This window comes from Onychostoma macrolepis, chromosome 03, assembly GCF_012432095.1.
Source record: "Onychostoma macrolepis isolate SWU-2019 chromosome 03, ASM1243209v1, whole genome shotgun sequence".
NCBI lineage: Eukaryota > Metazoa > Chordata > Actinopteri > Cypriniformes > Cyprinidae > Onychostoma > Onychostoma macrolepis.
This window is the reverse complement of record NC_081157.1, coordinates 46,662,622-46,676,839: the sequence shown is the minus strand read 5'-3', so window position 1 is coordinate 46,676,839 and position 14,218 is coordinate 46,662,622. Positions and strand designations below refer to the sequence as shown.

Sequence of the window (14,218 nt, the reverse complement as noted above, 5' to 3'; positions counted from 1 at the left end):
CCAACTCTACAGACATACAAACAAAAATACAAACTCTCTGTAATCACAAAAGCTTGTTAAAGTCCTCGGTACTGTTTAAGAAGATCCCTGTTACTGTTGTGGAGAAACGTCTTCTCTGTCTTGCAAAATAAAGCTCAGGAGGCAGAGTTCCAGAAGTCAAAATTAGACTTTATTGTTGTCATGACAGAGACTCGGAAACAATCTGCAAGTAACTCTGTTTATTGGTAAGGTGAAAATGATAAATATTACAGTCCAGAAATAGATACAGGTTTGTGGCGCAGGGACTTTGATGGTCAGATGAGTCCGTGAAGAGAAGTGTTGACGTGACGTGACGAATCCAGATAACATCCACAGAACACGAACAGGAACAGGAACGAAGACGGCATAAACTGGAACGAAGACGAGACCAAACACAACCGGGACTCACAAACAACGATCTGACAAAGGAGATGAGAATGGGGTGAGTATTTATAGGTGGTGTGATGAGCTGCAGCTGGTGATGGTGATTGAATCAGCCGGAGCGTGATCAGCGCCGATGAGTCGGCACGCCCACACACTCTCACACACACATAAACAACGAGCACGAGACAAGGAGGAAGCATAGGATTTCTGAACCGTGACAGTACCCCTCCCCCTAGAAACGCCTCCTGGCGTTCCCAGGCTCCCTTACCTGTCGATTGTAATCATCGATAAGGGTGTGGTCCAGGATGTCCCTAGCCGGAACCCAACTTCTCTCCTCCGGACCGTAACCTTCCCAGTCCACCAAGTACTGAAATCCGCGCCCCCTCCGTCTTGAATCCAGAATACGATTGACCGAATAAGTCGGTTCCCCATCTACGAGTCGTGGCGGGGGGGGAACCGGGGCCGGCGGATTAATGTGTGAATGAAAAACGGGCTTTATTTTAGATACATGAAAGACGGGATGAATTCTCCTGTACACTGGAGGGAGGTTGAGGCGGACTGCCACCGGACTAATGATCTTGGTGACAGTGAACGGGCCAATGAATTTGGGTGCAAGTTTATTAGACACGGAGCGGAGAGGAATGTTCTTGGTATAAAGCCACACTTTTTGACCAGCGACGTATACGGGAGGCCTAGACCGGTGGCGGTCGGCTCTGGCCTTGGTGCGTGACCCCACTTGGAGTAGAGTCTCACGGGCTCTAGTCCAAGTGCGGTGACACCTCTGGACGAAGGCGTGGGCGGAGGGGACCGCGACCTCAGATTCCAGACTAGGAAAAATTGGTGGCTGGTAACCTACGCTACACTCAAACGGAGATAGGCCCGTGGATGACACTGGCAACGTATTGTGGGCGTACTCCACCATAGACAGTTGTTGGCTCCAAGAGGAAGGATTCTTGGATACCACACACCGAAGCGTTCTTTCTAAATCTTGGTTGGCTCGCTCGGTTTGACCATTGCTCTGGGGGTGGAACCCAGAGGACAGACTGACAGTCGCCCCCAGTAATTTACAAAACTCTCGCCAAAATCTGGACACAAATTGGGGTCCTCTGTCGGAAACCACGTCCATCGGGAGGCCATGTAACCAAAACACGTGGTTAACGACAATCAACACTGTCTCCTTGGCTGAGGGTAATTTGGGCAAGGGAATGAAATGGGCCGCCTTCGAGAACCGGTCTACCACGGTCAAAACTACCGTGTGACCCTGGGAGGGTGGGAGGGCGGTGACAAAATCTAGCGCAATGTGGGACCAGGGTCTCGAAGGAACCGGCAGCGGTTGGAGTAACCCATCTGGGGGTCGATTGGAAGACTTGCCAGTGGCACAAACCGAGCAAGCCAAGACAAAACTGTGAACGTCACGGGCCATGAGAGGCCACCAGAATCGTTGCTTGACTAAAAATTTAGTACGACTGACTCCTGGATGACAAGCCACATTGGAACAATGTCCCCACTGAATAACGCTGGACCGTAACCCCTCAGGCACAAATAAACGGTTCGGTGGGCAACGGGCCGGAGGCGTTACCCCTTCTAAGGCAGCTTTGACCTGCGATTCGACCTCCCATGTGAGCGTAGAGACAAATAGGGTCTCAGGTAAAATGCGCTCGGAACGGTCAAAAATACGCGATAAAGAATCGGGTTTGATGTTCTTGGAACCCGGGCGGTACGAGAGAGTAAAATCAAAACGACCGAAAAAAAGAGCCCACCGAGCCTGCCTGGAGTTTAATCTTTTAGCCGTTCTAATATATTCCAAGTTCTTATGATCGGTCCAGACGATAAAAGGTACCCCCGACCCTTCTAACCAGTGGCGCCATTCCTCCAATGCTAACTTAACTGCCAACAACTCTCTGTTACCAATGTCATAATTGCGTTCTGCTGGGGATAGACGATGAGACAAAAACGCGCAAGGGTGCATCTTGTCGTCTGAGAGAGAACGCTGGGATAGCACTGCACCTACCCCCACCTCTGACGCATCGACCTCCACCATGAACTGACGTGAAGGATCAGGGGTAATAAGGATGGGGGCTGAAACGAAGCAACCTTTCAGTTTGGTAAACGCAGCCTCGGCTGCGTCTGACCACCTGAACGTCGTTCTGGGAGAGGTCAAGGCGGTCAGAGGCGCGGCTAGTTGGCTGAAATTGCGAATGAAACGCCGGTAGAAATTGGCGAATCCCAGAAACCTCTGTAGGGCCTTACGGGAATCTGGGCTTGGCCATTCCACCACAGCCTTAATCTTCTCAGGATCCATACGCACTCCCTCAACCGACACGATGTAACCTAAAAAAGGAACAGACTGTGCATGAAAATCGCATTTCTCCGCCTTGACAAAAAGCCCATTCTCTAGCAACCTCTGGAGCACTTGTCGGACATGCTGCACGTGTTCCTGGAGAGACGCAGAAAAAATCAATATGTCATCCAGGTAGACATATATGAACTGATCGACCATGTCTCGCAGCACGTCGTTGACAAGTGCTTGGAAGACCGCTGGAGAGTTGGAAAGCCCGAAGGGCATAACCAAGTATTCAAAGTGCCCCCTGGGAGTGTTAAAGGCGGTCTTCCATTCATCCCCCTCCCTGATGCGAACCAAATGATAAGCATTCCGTAAATCCAACTTTGTGAAGACAGAGGCTCCCTGCAACCTCTCGAAGGCTGAAGACATCAACGGCAAAGGATTCTTTACCGTGATGTTGTTCAACCCCCGGTAGTCAATACAAGGTCGCAGAGACCCGTCCTTCTTCCCCACAAAAAAGAACCCCGCCCCCGCTGGAGAAGAGGAAGGACGGATGAAGCCGGTTGCTAGAGAATCAGAAATATATTTCTCCATAGCCTCCCTCTCTGGAACCGAGAGTGAATATAACTTGCCTTTCGGCGGAGATGTACCTGGCAGTAACTCTATCGCACAGTCATAGGGACGATGCGGAGGAAGAGAAGCAGCCCGAGACTTACTGAACACCTCCTTCAGGTCCAGGTACTCCGCGGGCACGTTAGACAAATCCACTGCCTCCTCCTGAAACACAGGGACAGAAACAGACGGACAGGCAGACACTAGACAAGACTTATGACAATAATTGCTCCATGCCGACACAGACTTAGCTTTCCAGTCCACTTTGGGGTTGTGGCGAGTGAGCCAGGGGTGACCAAGGACGATGGGTGCAAGGGGGGTGTCCAGTATGTAAAAGGAAATAGTCTCTGTGTGATTGCCTGATGTGATGAGGGTGATGTCCTCTGTGATGAATGAGATGGTGGGGAGTTCCTGGCCGTTAGGCGTGTACTGCGATCTTGTGTGTGAGGGGTCTGAGGGAACTTGGAGTTTGAGTGCGAATGTGTGATCCATGAAATTACCTTCTGCCCCAGAATCCAGAAGTGCTCGACAGTCGTGAAGGTGAGTTGACCATCTCAGTCTTACCGGAAGGAGAGTAGATGTGGATGAGGTCTTCTCGGCTGAGATCCCACCCGATAGTAGCCTCATATTTACTATCGGGCTGGGCCTTTTAACGGGCAGTTGTAGGCGAAATGTCCCGCTCCTCCACAGTACATACAGAGGCCCTGGGACCTCCGCCTCTCCTTCTCCTCCCGGGAAAGCCGAGCTCGCCCCACCTGCATAGGCTCGTGATCGTAGACAGGGCTGACCGTGTCCCCGCCTCCAAACCGCTGGCTCTCCGTCCCTCCGGTGGCACGACTGGGCTGTGTGCGGCGATCCATGCGCGACAAACGCGCGTCCACCCTGAGTGCCAGGGCGATCAGGTCGTTGAGCGAGGTGGGAAGGTCCATGGCGTAGATCTCTTTCTGGACACGGTCAGCCAGCCCATGCAGGAACATGTCCCACTGCGCCTCCTCGTTCCACTGGCTCTCCGCCGCTAGGGTCCAAACTCGATCGAAAAATCAGATACGGATCTCTCTCCTTGTCGTAAATCGGCCAACATCCTAGCTGCCTCTCTACCAGCCACGGCCCGATCAAAAACCCCTCTCATTTCGGCGGAGAGATCCTGGAACGAAGCACAGCAAGGATCTTGATTCTCCCACACCGCCGTTCCCCAGAGTGCCGCTCTCCCAGTCAGCAACGTCAACACGAAAGCGACCTTGGCTCGCTCAGTATTGAATGTTCTGGGTTGGAGAGAAAAATGCATGGAACATCGTGTAAGAAATGCTCGACAGTAGTTGGGTTCACCTGCGTATGACTCAGGGACTGGTAGGCGGGGTTCCGACTGGGAGGGGTTCTCCGGTGGTGGTGGGGGAACCGGCGGTGTGGAGGACGCAGTGGAAACTTGTAGATGTTGAAGCTGTTGGGTGAGCTCGGACACCTGCGCCACTAGAACCTGAACAGCGCGTGCTGTGTCGCTGAGGTTCCTCTCCTGGGAATCCATGCGAAGTCTGTTACTGTTCACAAAGTCCTCCAGCGATCCGGTAGAGCTACTCGCTGCTTCCATCAGGTGGTCAGATCGTTCTGTCATGACAGAGACTCGGAAACAATCTGCAAGTAACTCAGTTTATTGGTAAGGTGAAAATGATAAATATTACAGTCCAGAAATAGATACAGGTTTGTGGCGCAGGGACTTTGATGGTCAGATGAGTCCGTGAAGAGAAGTGTTGACGTGACGTGACGAATCCAGATAACATCCACAGAACACGAACAGGAACAGGAACGAAGACGGCATAAACTGGAACGAAGACGAGACCAAACACAACCGGGACTCACAAACAACGATCTGACAAAGGAGATGAGAATGGGGTGAGTATTTATAGGTGGTGTGATGAGCTGCAGCTGGTGATGGTGATTGAATCAGCCGGAGCGTGATCAGCGCCGATGAGTCGGCACGCCCACACACTCTCACACACACATAAACAACGAGCACGAGACAAGGAGGAAGCATAGGATTTCTGAACCGTGACAGCCATAGCATGCATTGATACAATATTTTAAACTGTTCTCTGATATCTACATAGAAGGTATGTGGCTTAGGTAAGGGCAAAAAATCTCCAGAAACGGTTTTACATGTGCATTTACAACCCTAGGATTTCTCCCTAGAATGAAATGGTCTGTTATTGGCTTATTTGGAAGGGTCATGAATAATAATGTTGAGCTCTGCTCTGATTGGCTGTTTCACAGTGCGGCTCAATGTTGAGCTCTGCTCTGATTGGCTGTTTCACAGTGCGGGTCATTTCAGTAGCTCACAGGAAGGAAACAAAGGGAGGAAATATATATTTCAATACTTTCGCTCACAGTTATATCATCGGGTAATTATACTGTATATAAAATGCGGGCATCAGGGAGCCGCTATTAATATGCGGGGAACTGAAACTACTTTCAAATGCAAGATCGCTTTTTACTTTCGCTTTCGAGATTCGCGATCGCACGTACTCTGTGTACACTGTGGAGCGGCAGTACTTACCACACATTTTACAAGAACAGATGTTTCAGTGGTGCTCAGGTTCTGTAACTCTTTCGCCATCATCCTCAGTCATCTCTCCTTACTCTGTTTATGTGGTAAGTGAAATCTTATGTACTGTAATGTAACAGGCTATCGCTAGCAAGGATCTAACCATGTCCCTTTAGTGGCTCGCGTTATTTTATTAGAACATGTTATTTGTTTTCCGTGCCTCTCTGAATACAGACACCAACCCGTCCCTGCACTTCACATCCCCTGCACAGCCTGGAACATAACATTTATTTCCACGATCTGCCATTTTCGCTGTTGTCCTCGCTTGTTTCTTCACAATACCTGCAGAACTTCTGATTGTTCAGCTGGCGGCTGGCCTAGAACATGGGCGGTTATATGCAAATGTTGGGGGCGTAACTATTAGTGATCCCGACTGTTACGTCACAGTCGGTGTTATGCTCTGATTCGCCTATTTTTCAGTGGTCTTTTTTATTCACAAGATTTACATAAGAAGGAGGAAACAATGGTGTTTGAGACTCACTGTATGTAATTTCTATGTACAGAACTGTTATTATTCAACTATGCCAAGGTAAAAACTGTTTTCCATTCTATGGCACCTTTAAGCACTGGCATAAACTACAAGTTCTGCTTATACAGATTTGCTTATCAAGTAAACTGATCATGTTTTCTTTAGGTTTTAAAATAACACATGTACTTTTGAAAGAGACTTAACAAACGTAATTGAATTACGAGACAACAATACTCTTTTAACAAAGTAATAATATTTATAATAACTGTAATAACGTTTATAAAGCAAGCTATTATGCATTGTGTTCAATATATGGGATATATAGCTGACAGCGTCCTGGTGGTGACACACAAGATCTGAGTTAGACTGAATACATTTCTTTTGCTTTATTCATTAATTAATAATTTGAAGTGCAGGTACTAGGATATGATATACTCAGATATAAAACCAAAGCAAATTATGAATAAAAGTCCACTAAACAGCACACAAAATATAAACAACAACAACAGTCTTAAAAAAAAAAAATCTTTAACAACATGAGAATCAGATTTGAAAGTTACTTTAGACAGTCATTCACCAAAAGTTTCAACAAATTCCAACAAAAGACATAAATCACAGTTTTTATTATCAGTTTCTCCTCATACATTACAAACATTTTTTGATTAGTTTGTTAAAACCATTAACACACCTGAGATATTAGCTGTTAAGTAATTAGAAAATAAGCAACATATATAATGTTTCTGTGTCACAATGCTTAGATGTGATATGACAATTATTTACATATTTAGACGACACAGTTTCACTGTTGTGTTATTTTGCAATCCAATCCCAGGATAGAGCGGCTGAGTGAATGTGGTCTGGACTCTGTGGATGAGACTTATTGTGTCTGAGACACTCAAAAACGACAAAGTTCCTGCACCGTGATCCACATACACTCCTATTTTACGACTGGACACTACAGGGAGTACAGTCCGTATGGTATTGTGTCTAAATGAGCAACTGGAGTTACAGCAGTACAATCTCCAGGACTGATCATTATATCCAAATCGACTATCACCACTCTTTCCCTTCCTCTTGATGCTCTTATAAGCCACTGCTATATGGACACCCTCATTCCCGCCATACTCCACCTCCCAGTAACAGCGTCCACTGACACTCTCCCGACACAGTGCCTCTATCCAATAGTCAAATCTTTCTGGATGATTGGGATATCTGTAATTACAGCTGGTGGAAGTGATCACTGTGTTGTCCTCAGACAGACAGAGACTTGAATATATTGTGTTTGAATCCAACGTGAATGGATGAAAATCTGATCAAAATAAACACATGATCTGCATGTAAATAATAAAGTATGACTTTAATAATTAACATAATAAATTAGTTGAGTATTTTAGTAAGATTAATAAAGATTTAGGAAAAGGGTTTTATGCGTCTCTCATTTAGCAGGTATTTCAGAAAGCATTAACAATTAACCTTTCATAAAACCAGTATACTTACATGTTTTCATCAGTCCTTGACAACTGATTTGGAATTGCCTCAATTCCCCCCTAAATTGGTAACCCAAAGTTTGTGTTCTCCTAAAGCATTCCCAGCTATGTAAATGAATGCTAACAAGACAAGCATGCCATACTTCAGTTTTAGATTTTATTGACTTTGAACAAGGATTCAAAGCAACTCGCTATAAGGTAGCCCTATTGTGTGCACATGCACTGACATACACACTCTAGATGCTTTTGTTGAATGAAATGGCCATACCGTTACTTCATCAAATAATTTTTTTCACCAAATCTTTTTATTTTCGTTCTTTAATTATCTGAAGCTATAGTGTCAGTGGCCTTTCACATGTCAAGTCTTTTGCACGCTCACGTTTCAAATCAAACCAATTCCTATCTAAATGAATGGGGGAATCCTGAAATCTCAAAAACTGCCTGCTGAACTCACAATTAAATTACACATTTCAAATCGGCAACAAAATTGAAATGATAATCAAAGAAAAAATCTTGACCAGGGGGCATCAGGTATTCGCACACAACAAATATGGGTGCTCCAGAGGGAGAACGAAATGTCAAAATGAAAAGTGGATCCTATTGCAAAATACAAAAAAAATAATAAAAATAAAAATAAATAGCCTTTATATTAAAACAGGGCTATATGTAGTGCCTAGATGTGGATTTTTTTGTATTTTGCAATAGGATCCACTTTTCATTTTTGAAAATTTGAAATGAATTGGCCCATAAATGCTGTTCCTTATGCTCAAATATTGTTATATAAAGCTTATTTTTCTGGCTAGACTAGCCAATGCACATGCACAGTCCTAAGCGGAAGTCTCAGGTTTCTATGGGAACTGGAGCTTCTAACAGCAGCTTCAGTGATGCAATGACTTTACCAATCAGTGATTGGCTGTTTTATTCAGAAGGCAGGGCTATTCTGCCATATTGCACGTTGCAGTTTCTCCCATTCATAAATAATAGGAGTGAACCATCTTTGTATATCTATAGTCTTTGATATAACGCCTTTAGCGTCAGTCGCTAGTGCACCTCTTGAGATCAGGGCAGTGAGGTTTATCTGTACAGGTCTTTCTGGCCTCTGTTACACTAGCACCAATAATAAAATGCTTTAATCTCCTCCTCTAATGGTATGTTTAATGTGAAGGCTTGTGCGATTGCAGCCGGCTCACCAATTCAGTCATGCTGTGTACTGCTTCAACACAAATAAACTGACTTGTGTCCAGTTGCTATGGTTCTGGAGCAACCCCTAGTAAGATCATCATGTTTAAATATATATCTCTCAATGATTGTCAGTGATTTTGTGTGTGTGTTTTTAGAGTAACTCACATTGTAGAAACTCCTCCCTGGTCTCATATTCAGGAGCAATAATGACCTGGATGGTTTTCACTACAGTACAAAAACACATCTGCAGTTTGATTCTCATGTAAAGAGTTAATTCATATTTAATGAAAAAGAATAAATGAATCCCCAGAAATCTACCTGTTTCAATTATCTTTTCTGTCTCCTCTTTGCAGAAATCCTGCAGTTTGTCTCTGAGTTGAGAGACAGATTTCACCACATCATTGAATGTCAGATGAGGACTGACAGTGTAGGCATCAGTAGCTCCAGAGAGAGAGACAGAAGCAGACGACAAACTCTATTGACACAAAGCACAAACACAATGTAATCACAAAAGCCTGTTGAAGTCCTCAGTCCTCAGTGTTTGAGAAGATCTGTTACCTGGAGGAAATGAACATGATCCTGTGTTTCTGAAAGCTGCTTCAGCTCAGCGTCTCTCCTCCTCAGATCATGGATCTCCTTCTCCAGTCGCTGCAGTTTCATTTCAGCTCGACTCACAGCAGCTCTTTCCTGATCTCTGATGAGCTGCTTCACCTCAGAGCGACGTTTCTCAATGGAGCGGATGAGTTCAGTGAAGATCCTCTCACTGTCCTCCACTGCTGTCTGTGCAGAACGCTGTTACAGGACACACTTTACAATCATGATCGTTTCTTTCTGTCCTATAATCCTCACAGAATGGATGGTAAATGCTGATATAACAGTGTACACTAATTTCATTAAAATATCTGCCAGTGCCAGTCCTCCCTGTACGCAAGTTGTACTTATTCTAAAATATGATTTCCAAGCTCATACATTTGGGGAGACTGAACTCGACACCTTAAAAAAAGTTCAACTCAATAATACTCTCATTGGAAGTTTGCCATTTTATTGTTCAGTTCAAAGTGGGAAAAGAAAGTAGAATATTAGGATTACTCATGATAAGAGTTTTAAGGCAAGTAACAATGGAATTAAATTTTATCATGGGGCTTTGTTTTTGGTAGAAGACGGCTTTTCCTGCAGAAGATGACTGTCAATCTTTGTTTATTCTGGGGGTTATGTTATAATGTGTTCATGCAATGCATGTGAGTACATATATAATGTATGGTCATATCTGATTAGTATTAAGTATATATGCATGATATTGGTAATTTCCAATGTTTATTTTGGTCGGATTTTACAGTTTATGTTCGCCAAACTAATTTGCAGAGTCATCACAAGCCATGCTACTGTTATGTCCAAATACAACGAGAGTGTTTGTTTAAATAATTGCTTGCAGAACTGTGTTATTGACGCACTACTGTATTTTCATTAACTTGAGTGTTATTACAGTTATCACAGATAATTCCCAGTCTGAGGATGCAAATAATTCCAAATAGAAAGTCGTGTTGTCATTTCAAGTCCACGGTAATTACGACACGGAGTGAAAGCAACATTATACTTCAGCTCATTTGTCATTTTTCATTGGTTCAGATCTTGTCATGTGGTTTTCAGTTCTGTTTGCTCATTGGCTGTTTTGGTCATGTGTTCCCCATGCATTTAAACTCTTTTGTTGGGTATTGGATTTATGTAACCCTGCTGTTTTGGTCAAGCCTGTTCATGTTCACGTCAAGTCTTTGTTTTGTATAGTAATGGCGAAATGAAGCTTTGTGAAGGATCGAGGCTTTCCCCTCAACTGTATCATAAAATGGTTCATTACTTGAAGCTTTTCAAGACGTTGCACACTAATGACATCTTGTGGTCAAAGGTGAGAAAATGTGCCTTCGCATCCTAGACGTCCCAGCCATTTTTTAACGTTTTCATAATGAATCAATTTATACTATGGAAAGCAATGTAAAATAAAAATCTCATTGTATTTACATAAAGTATAGATAATTTTGTCTGTGAATAAATGTATGAAATGATAGTCATGGCCCAAACTTCAGATGTTTGATAAAAGTCTTGGTCTGAAGACATCTACATGCCATTATTTAGTTATAGTCACAGCACCACCAGCTGGCAGCAGGAATCTGGCTAATTTTGGTGCAACAATAACATTTACAGGCTTATAAATGAATGAATAAATGATTATGGGTTTGTGAATAAGTTCTTTCATTTGCATTTATTCCACTTGCTCTTTTCAAATCTCACCTTATGAGATGCCACAGCTTCCCTCAGCTCCTGAATATCTTCCTCTTTCTTCTGGATTTTCTGGTTAAGTTTTATCTGTGTCTCCCCCAAATGTTTCTGCATGAAACACAAAGACTTGAGGTTCAGGTTTTCCTCGGGATGCAGTAAATCACCAAACTCTTCCATATTTATCCGAGTTAATGTCCTAACCAGTCTACCAGCACTAATGTGTTCATTATTACTTTCTCTTTTTTCACTGTAAAGACAATAAATCTCAAAGACCACAAGCTTTTTGAGATGATCCCGATTATCTCCTGCTATTCATACAAGTACACAGACACTCAACTGATAGATGTCACTAAAATGAGCTAATTTATGCTTCTGCTGATGACTCAGGAAATGCATTAGTCAATCTGTTTTTGACTATGATTATGATCGTATGGATTTCCATTGCCTTGGAAACTTACCTGTTTCTCTGTCCTTGCTGCTGCAATTGATACAGTGTCATGATTTTTGTGTTCATCCACCAAACACAGCATACATAAACACTGCTGGTCGGTATGGCAGTAAATTTCCACCATTTTATTATGACGAGGGCAGATCATCTCCTGCAGTCGTCCAGTGGCGTCCATCAGATCGTGTTTTCTACCTCTGAAGAGATTCTCATGCTGTTTAAGATGATTTTGACAGTAAGAGCTTCGACAGTCCAGACACGATTTCACTGCTTTCTGTTTAATTCCAGAGCAGGAGTCACACTGAACATCTCCAGATCCAGTGTGATGAACTGCAGGAGCAGCAGGAGTAGCAGGAACAGGAGCAGATTGGAACCTCGTCTTCTTAAGCTTCTCCACCATTTCAGCAACCACCATGTTCTTACCTAAAACAGGTCTTGGTGTGAAGGACTGTTTGCATAAAGGACATCTGTAGATTCCCTTCTGATCGTCCTGATCCCAGACATCTGTGATGCATTTCTTACAGCAATTGTGTCCACAGGGAATCGTCACTGGATCCTGCAGCAGATCCAGACACACTGGACAAATGAACTGGTCCTGATCCACTGATATATTAGTTTCTGCCATTTCACTGTAAATGAACACACAGACAGAGAGACGATACACACTGCAACTCGGCAGTTCATTTCCTCCTTACGGGAGGGCTTATATAACCTCCTGATTACATTCTTGCGAAAAAGGTTTTTCTGTAGGGTGCGACTTACTGTAAAGTTAATGATTTATATGATAGGTGTTGCAATTTATGCACTGTCAGGGGGAAAAAAAATGTACAAAAGCTGCGACTGTGGTACCATTTAAAATACGGCAACACAATTAATCGAAATCGGATCGCGATTAAATCTTAATTAAATCATTTAGTGCGATTATGAATTCGTGAAAGCAAACATGCACGAAGACATTGTTAAAGTCAGCAAAACCGAAACCAACATATTAAACATCTCTAAAAACTTCTAAAACAGCACCAAAACTAGAATAAATCCCTTAAACAAAGAGCCAAATACAGTCAGCTGTGAACTCGATCACAGGTTGATTTAAGAGTCTGAACTTACCTGTATCTGAGAAAGAAAATAAAAACACTACGTTCTGCAATTTTGTTTTCTGCGCCTGTTGATTTTTGATTGACTCTTCAGTTGAATGAAGCACGGACAAATGATCCATCGATTAATCTTTTCCAAGCATTAGGCTACTGATCCGTGATTAGAAGAGGTGTAAACTCTGACACTTTGTAAACTTTATTTATAGACCAGGTGACTCTTGGAGCACAAAATTCATGTTCATATAAGCAAAACTAAAAGCACGTGTTTTACTTTTAACTTGTAGATGCCTCATATTTTATATTATTACACATGAAGTTTTGTGTGTGTTTGTTTTACTCCATAATGCACATTATGATTTTATCTTGTTAGCCTATATTTTCTGGGCAATACAATTTTGAGCAGAATTGTCTCTGTACTCAATCTGTGCATGTCAGAATTTGAGCAATCGTCACATAAAGAGTAAGACAACAAGATGAACACAACCAAATTTACACAAAATAGCTATATGAAGATGAAGAGCCTGATATGCTAATGTATGCATGAAAATAACACCACATTAGATGTAATACGAATCATTACATATGATTCTGCATTAATAAAAGTGTCTACAGTCAGCAGAACTAAAAGTGTTAGATCAAAAATTAAACACTTAAAATAAGCTGTGTGATTTAACTGGTCAGAAGGCATAGTTTCACTGTTGTATCATTTTCTAGTCCAAACAGTGCATAGAGCGGCTGAGTGAATGTGGTCTGGACTCTGTGGATGAGACTCATTGTGTCAGAGATGCTGTAGAAGGACACAATCCCTGCGCTGTGATCCACATACACTCCTATTCTACTGCTGGACACTGCAGAAAGTTTAGTCTCTATGTTATTGTGCCAGAATGAGCAACAGTCTGGAGAGCAGAACAAACTCCAGGACTGATTGTTACGTCCAGCTGCACTCGGAGGACCCTCTTCCTTCCTGCTGATGCTCTTATACGTCACTCCTATAGCTACTCCTAATGAGCCATCACCGCTCCACTCCACCTCCCAGTAACAGCGTGCAGTCATACTCTCTCTACACAGCGCCTCGGTCCAACAATCAAATCTGTCTGGATGATCAGGATTTGGCTGGTATTTGTCAGTGTAGCGCCCTCACCGCCTGATGAGGGGAGATGAATAGTTAATGAAACACAGGACACGGAGCTGCTGCTTCACCATCAGAGTCTCTGTATTTTCTCTTTTTTTCTTTATGAACATTAAAAGCATTGCAACACATTTTATCAAGTTTTTTCCATTTCAACATAGCTGAGACATGAGTGACCTGAGAGTGTTTAAATTACATGAAATACATCTTTAACTGGCAACACGTTCATGGTACTTTACTTTACGAT

The 14,218-nt window shown here is 43.3% G+C and overlaps 2 protein-coding genes across 4 annotated transcripts; both read right to left on the bottom strand.

Moving 5' to 3' along the window:
* Positions 1–6,781: 6,781 nt before the first annotated feature.
* LOC131536360 (E3 ubiquitin/ISG15 ligase TRIM25-like) lies at positions 6,782–12,869 on the bottom strand. 3 transcript variants are annotated; one of them, XM_058769241.1, is made up of 7 exons: positions 12,172–12,848; positions 11,762–12,078; positions 11,316–11,411; positions 9,591–9,824; positions 9,351–9,507; positions 9,198–9,257; positions 6,782–7,672 (listed from the first exon to the last, which is right to left on the bottom strand). In XM_058769241.1, exons 1-7 carry the CDS (start codon positions 12,371–12,373, stop codon positions 7,140–7,142), a joined length of 1,599 nt encoding a protein of 532 aa, XP_058625224.1. In that variant the 5' UTR covers positions 12,374–12,848; the 3' UTR covers positions 6,782–7,139. The 3 variants fall into 3 exon arrangements, with proteins under 3 accessions (XP_058625224.1, XP_058625222.1, XP_058625223.1); XM_058769239.1 differs by adding an exon at positions 12,856–12,869 and having other exon boundaries at positions 9,198–9,507; positions 11,762–12,377; XM_058769240.1 differs by having other exon boundaries at positions 11,762–12,848.
* Positions 12,870–13,107: 238 nt separating this feature from the next.
* Positions 13,108–14,176, bottom strand: LOC131536384 (tripartite motif-containing protein 16-like protein). Its single transcript, XM_058769272.1, has one exon. The coding sequence runs from the start codon at positions 13,893–13,895 to the stop codon at positions 13,512–13,514; it is 384 nt and encodes a 127-aa protein (XP_058625255.1). The 5' UTR covers positions 13,896–14,176; the 3' UTR covers positions 13,108–13,511.
* Between the last annotated feature and the right edge of the window lie 42 nt (positions 14,177–14,218).

Coding starts and splice junctions, on each gene's coding strand:
- LOC131536384 (XM_058769272.1), bottom strand. CDS start 13,895: ATGACTGCACGCTGTTACTGGGAGGTGGAGTGGAGCGGTGATGGCTCA.
- LOC131536360 (XM_058769239.1), bottom strand. CDS start 12,373: ATGGCAGAAACTAATATATCAGTGGATCAGGACCAGTTCATTTGTCCA. Junction 9,825..11,315: donor AAGCTGTGGCATCTCATAAG/GTGAGATTTGAA, acceptor GTCCTGTAACAG/CGTTCTGCACAGACAGCAGT. Junction 9,508..9,590: donor ATCATGTTCATTTCCTCCAG/GTAACAGATCTT, acceptor TTGTGTCAATAG/AGTTTGTCGTCTGCTTCTGT.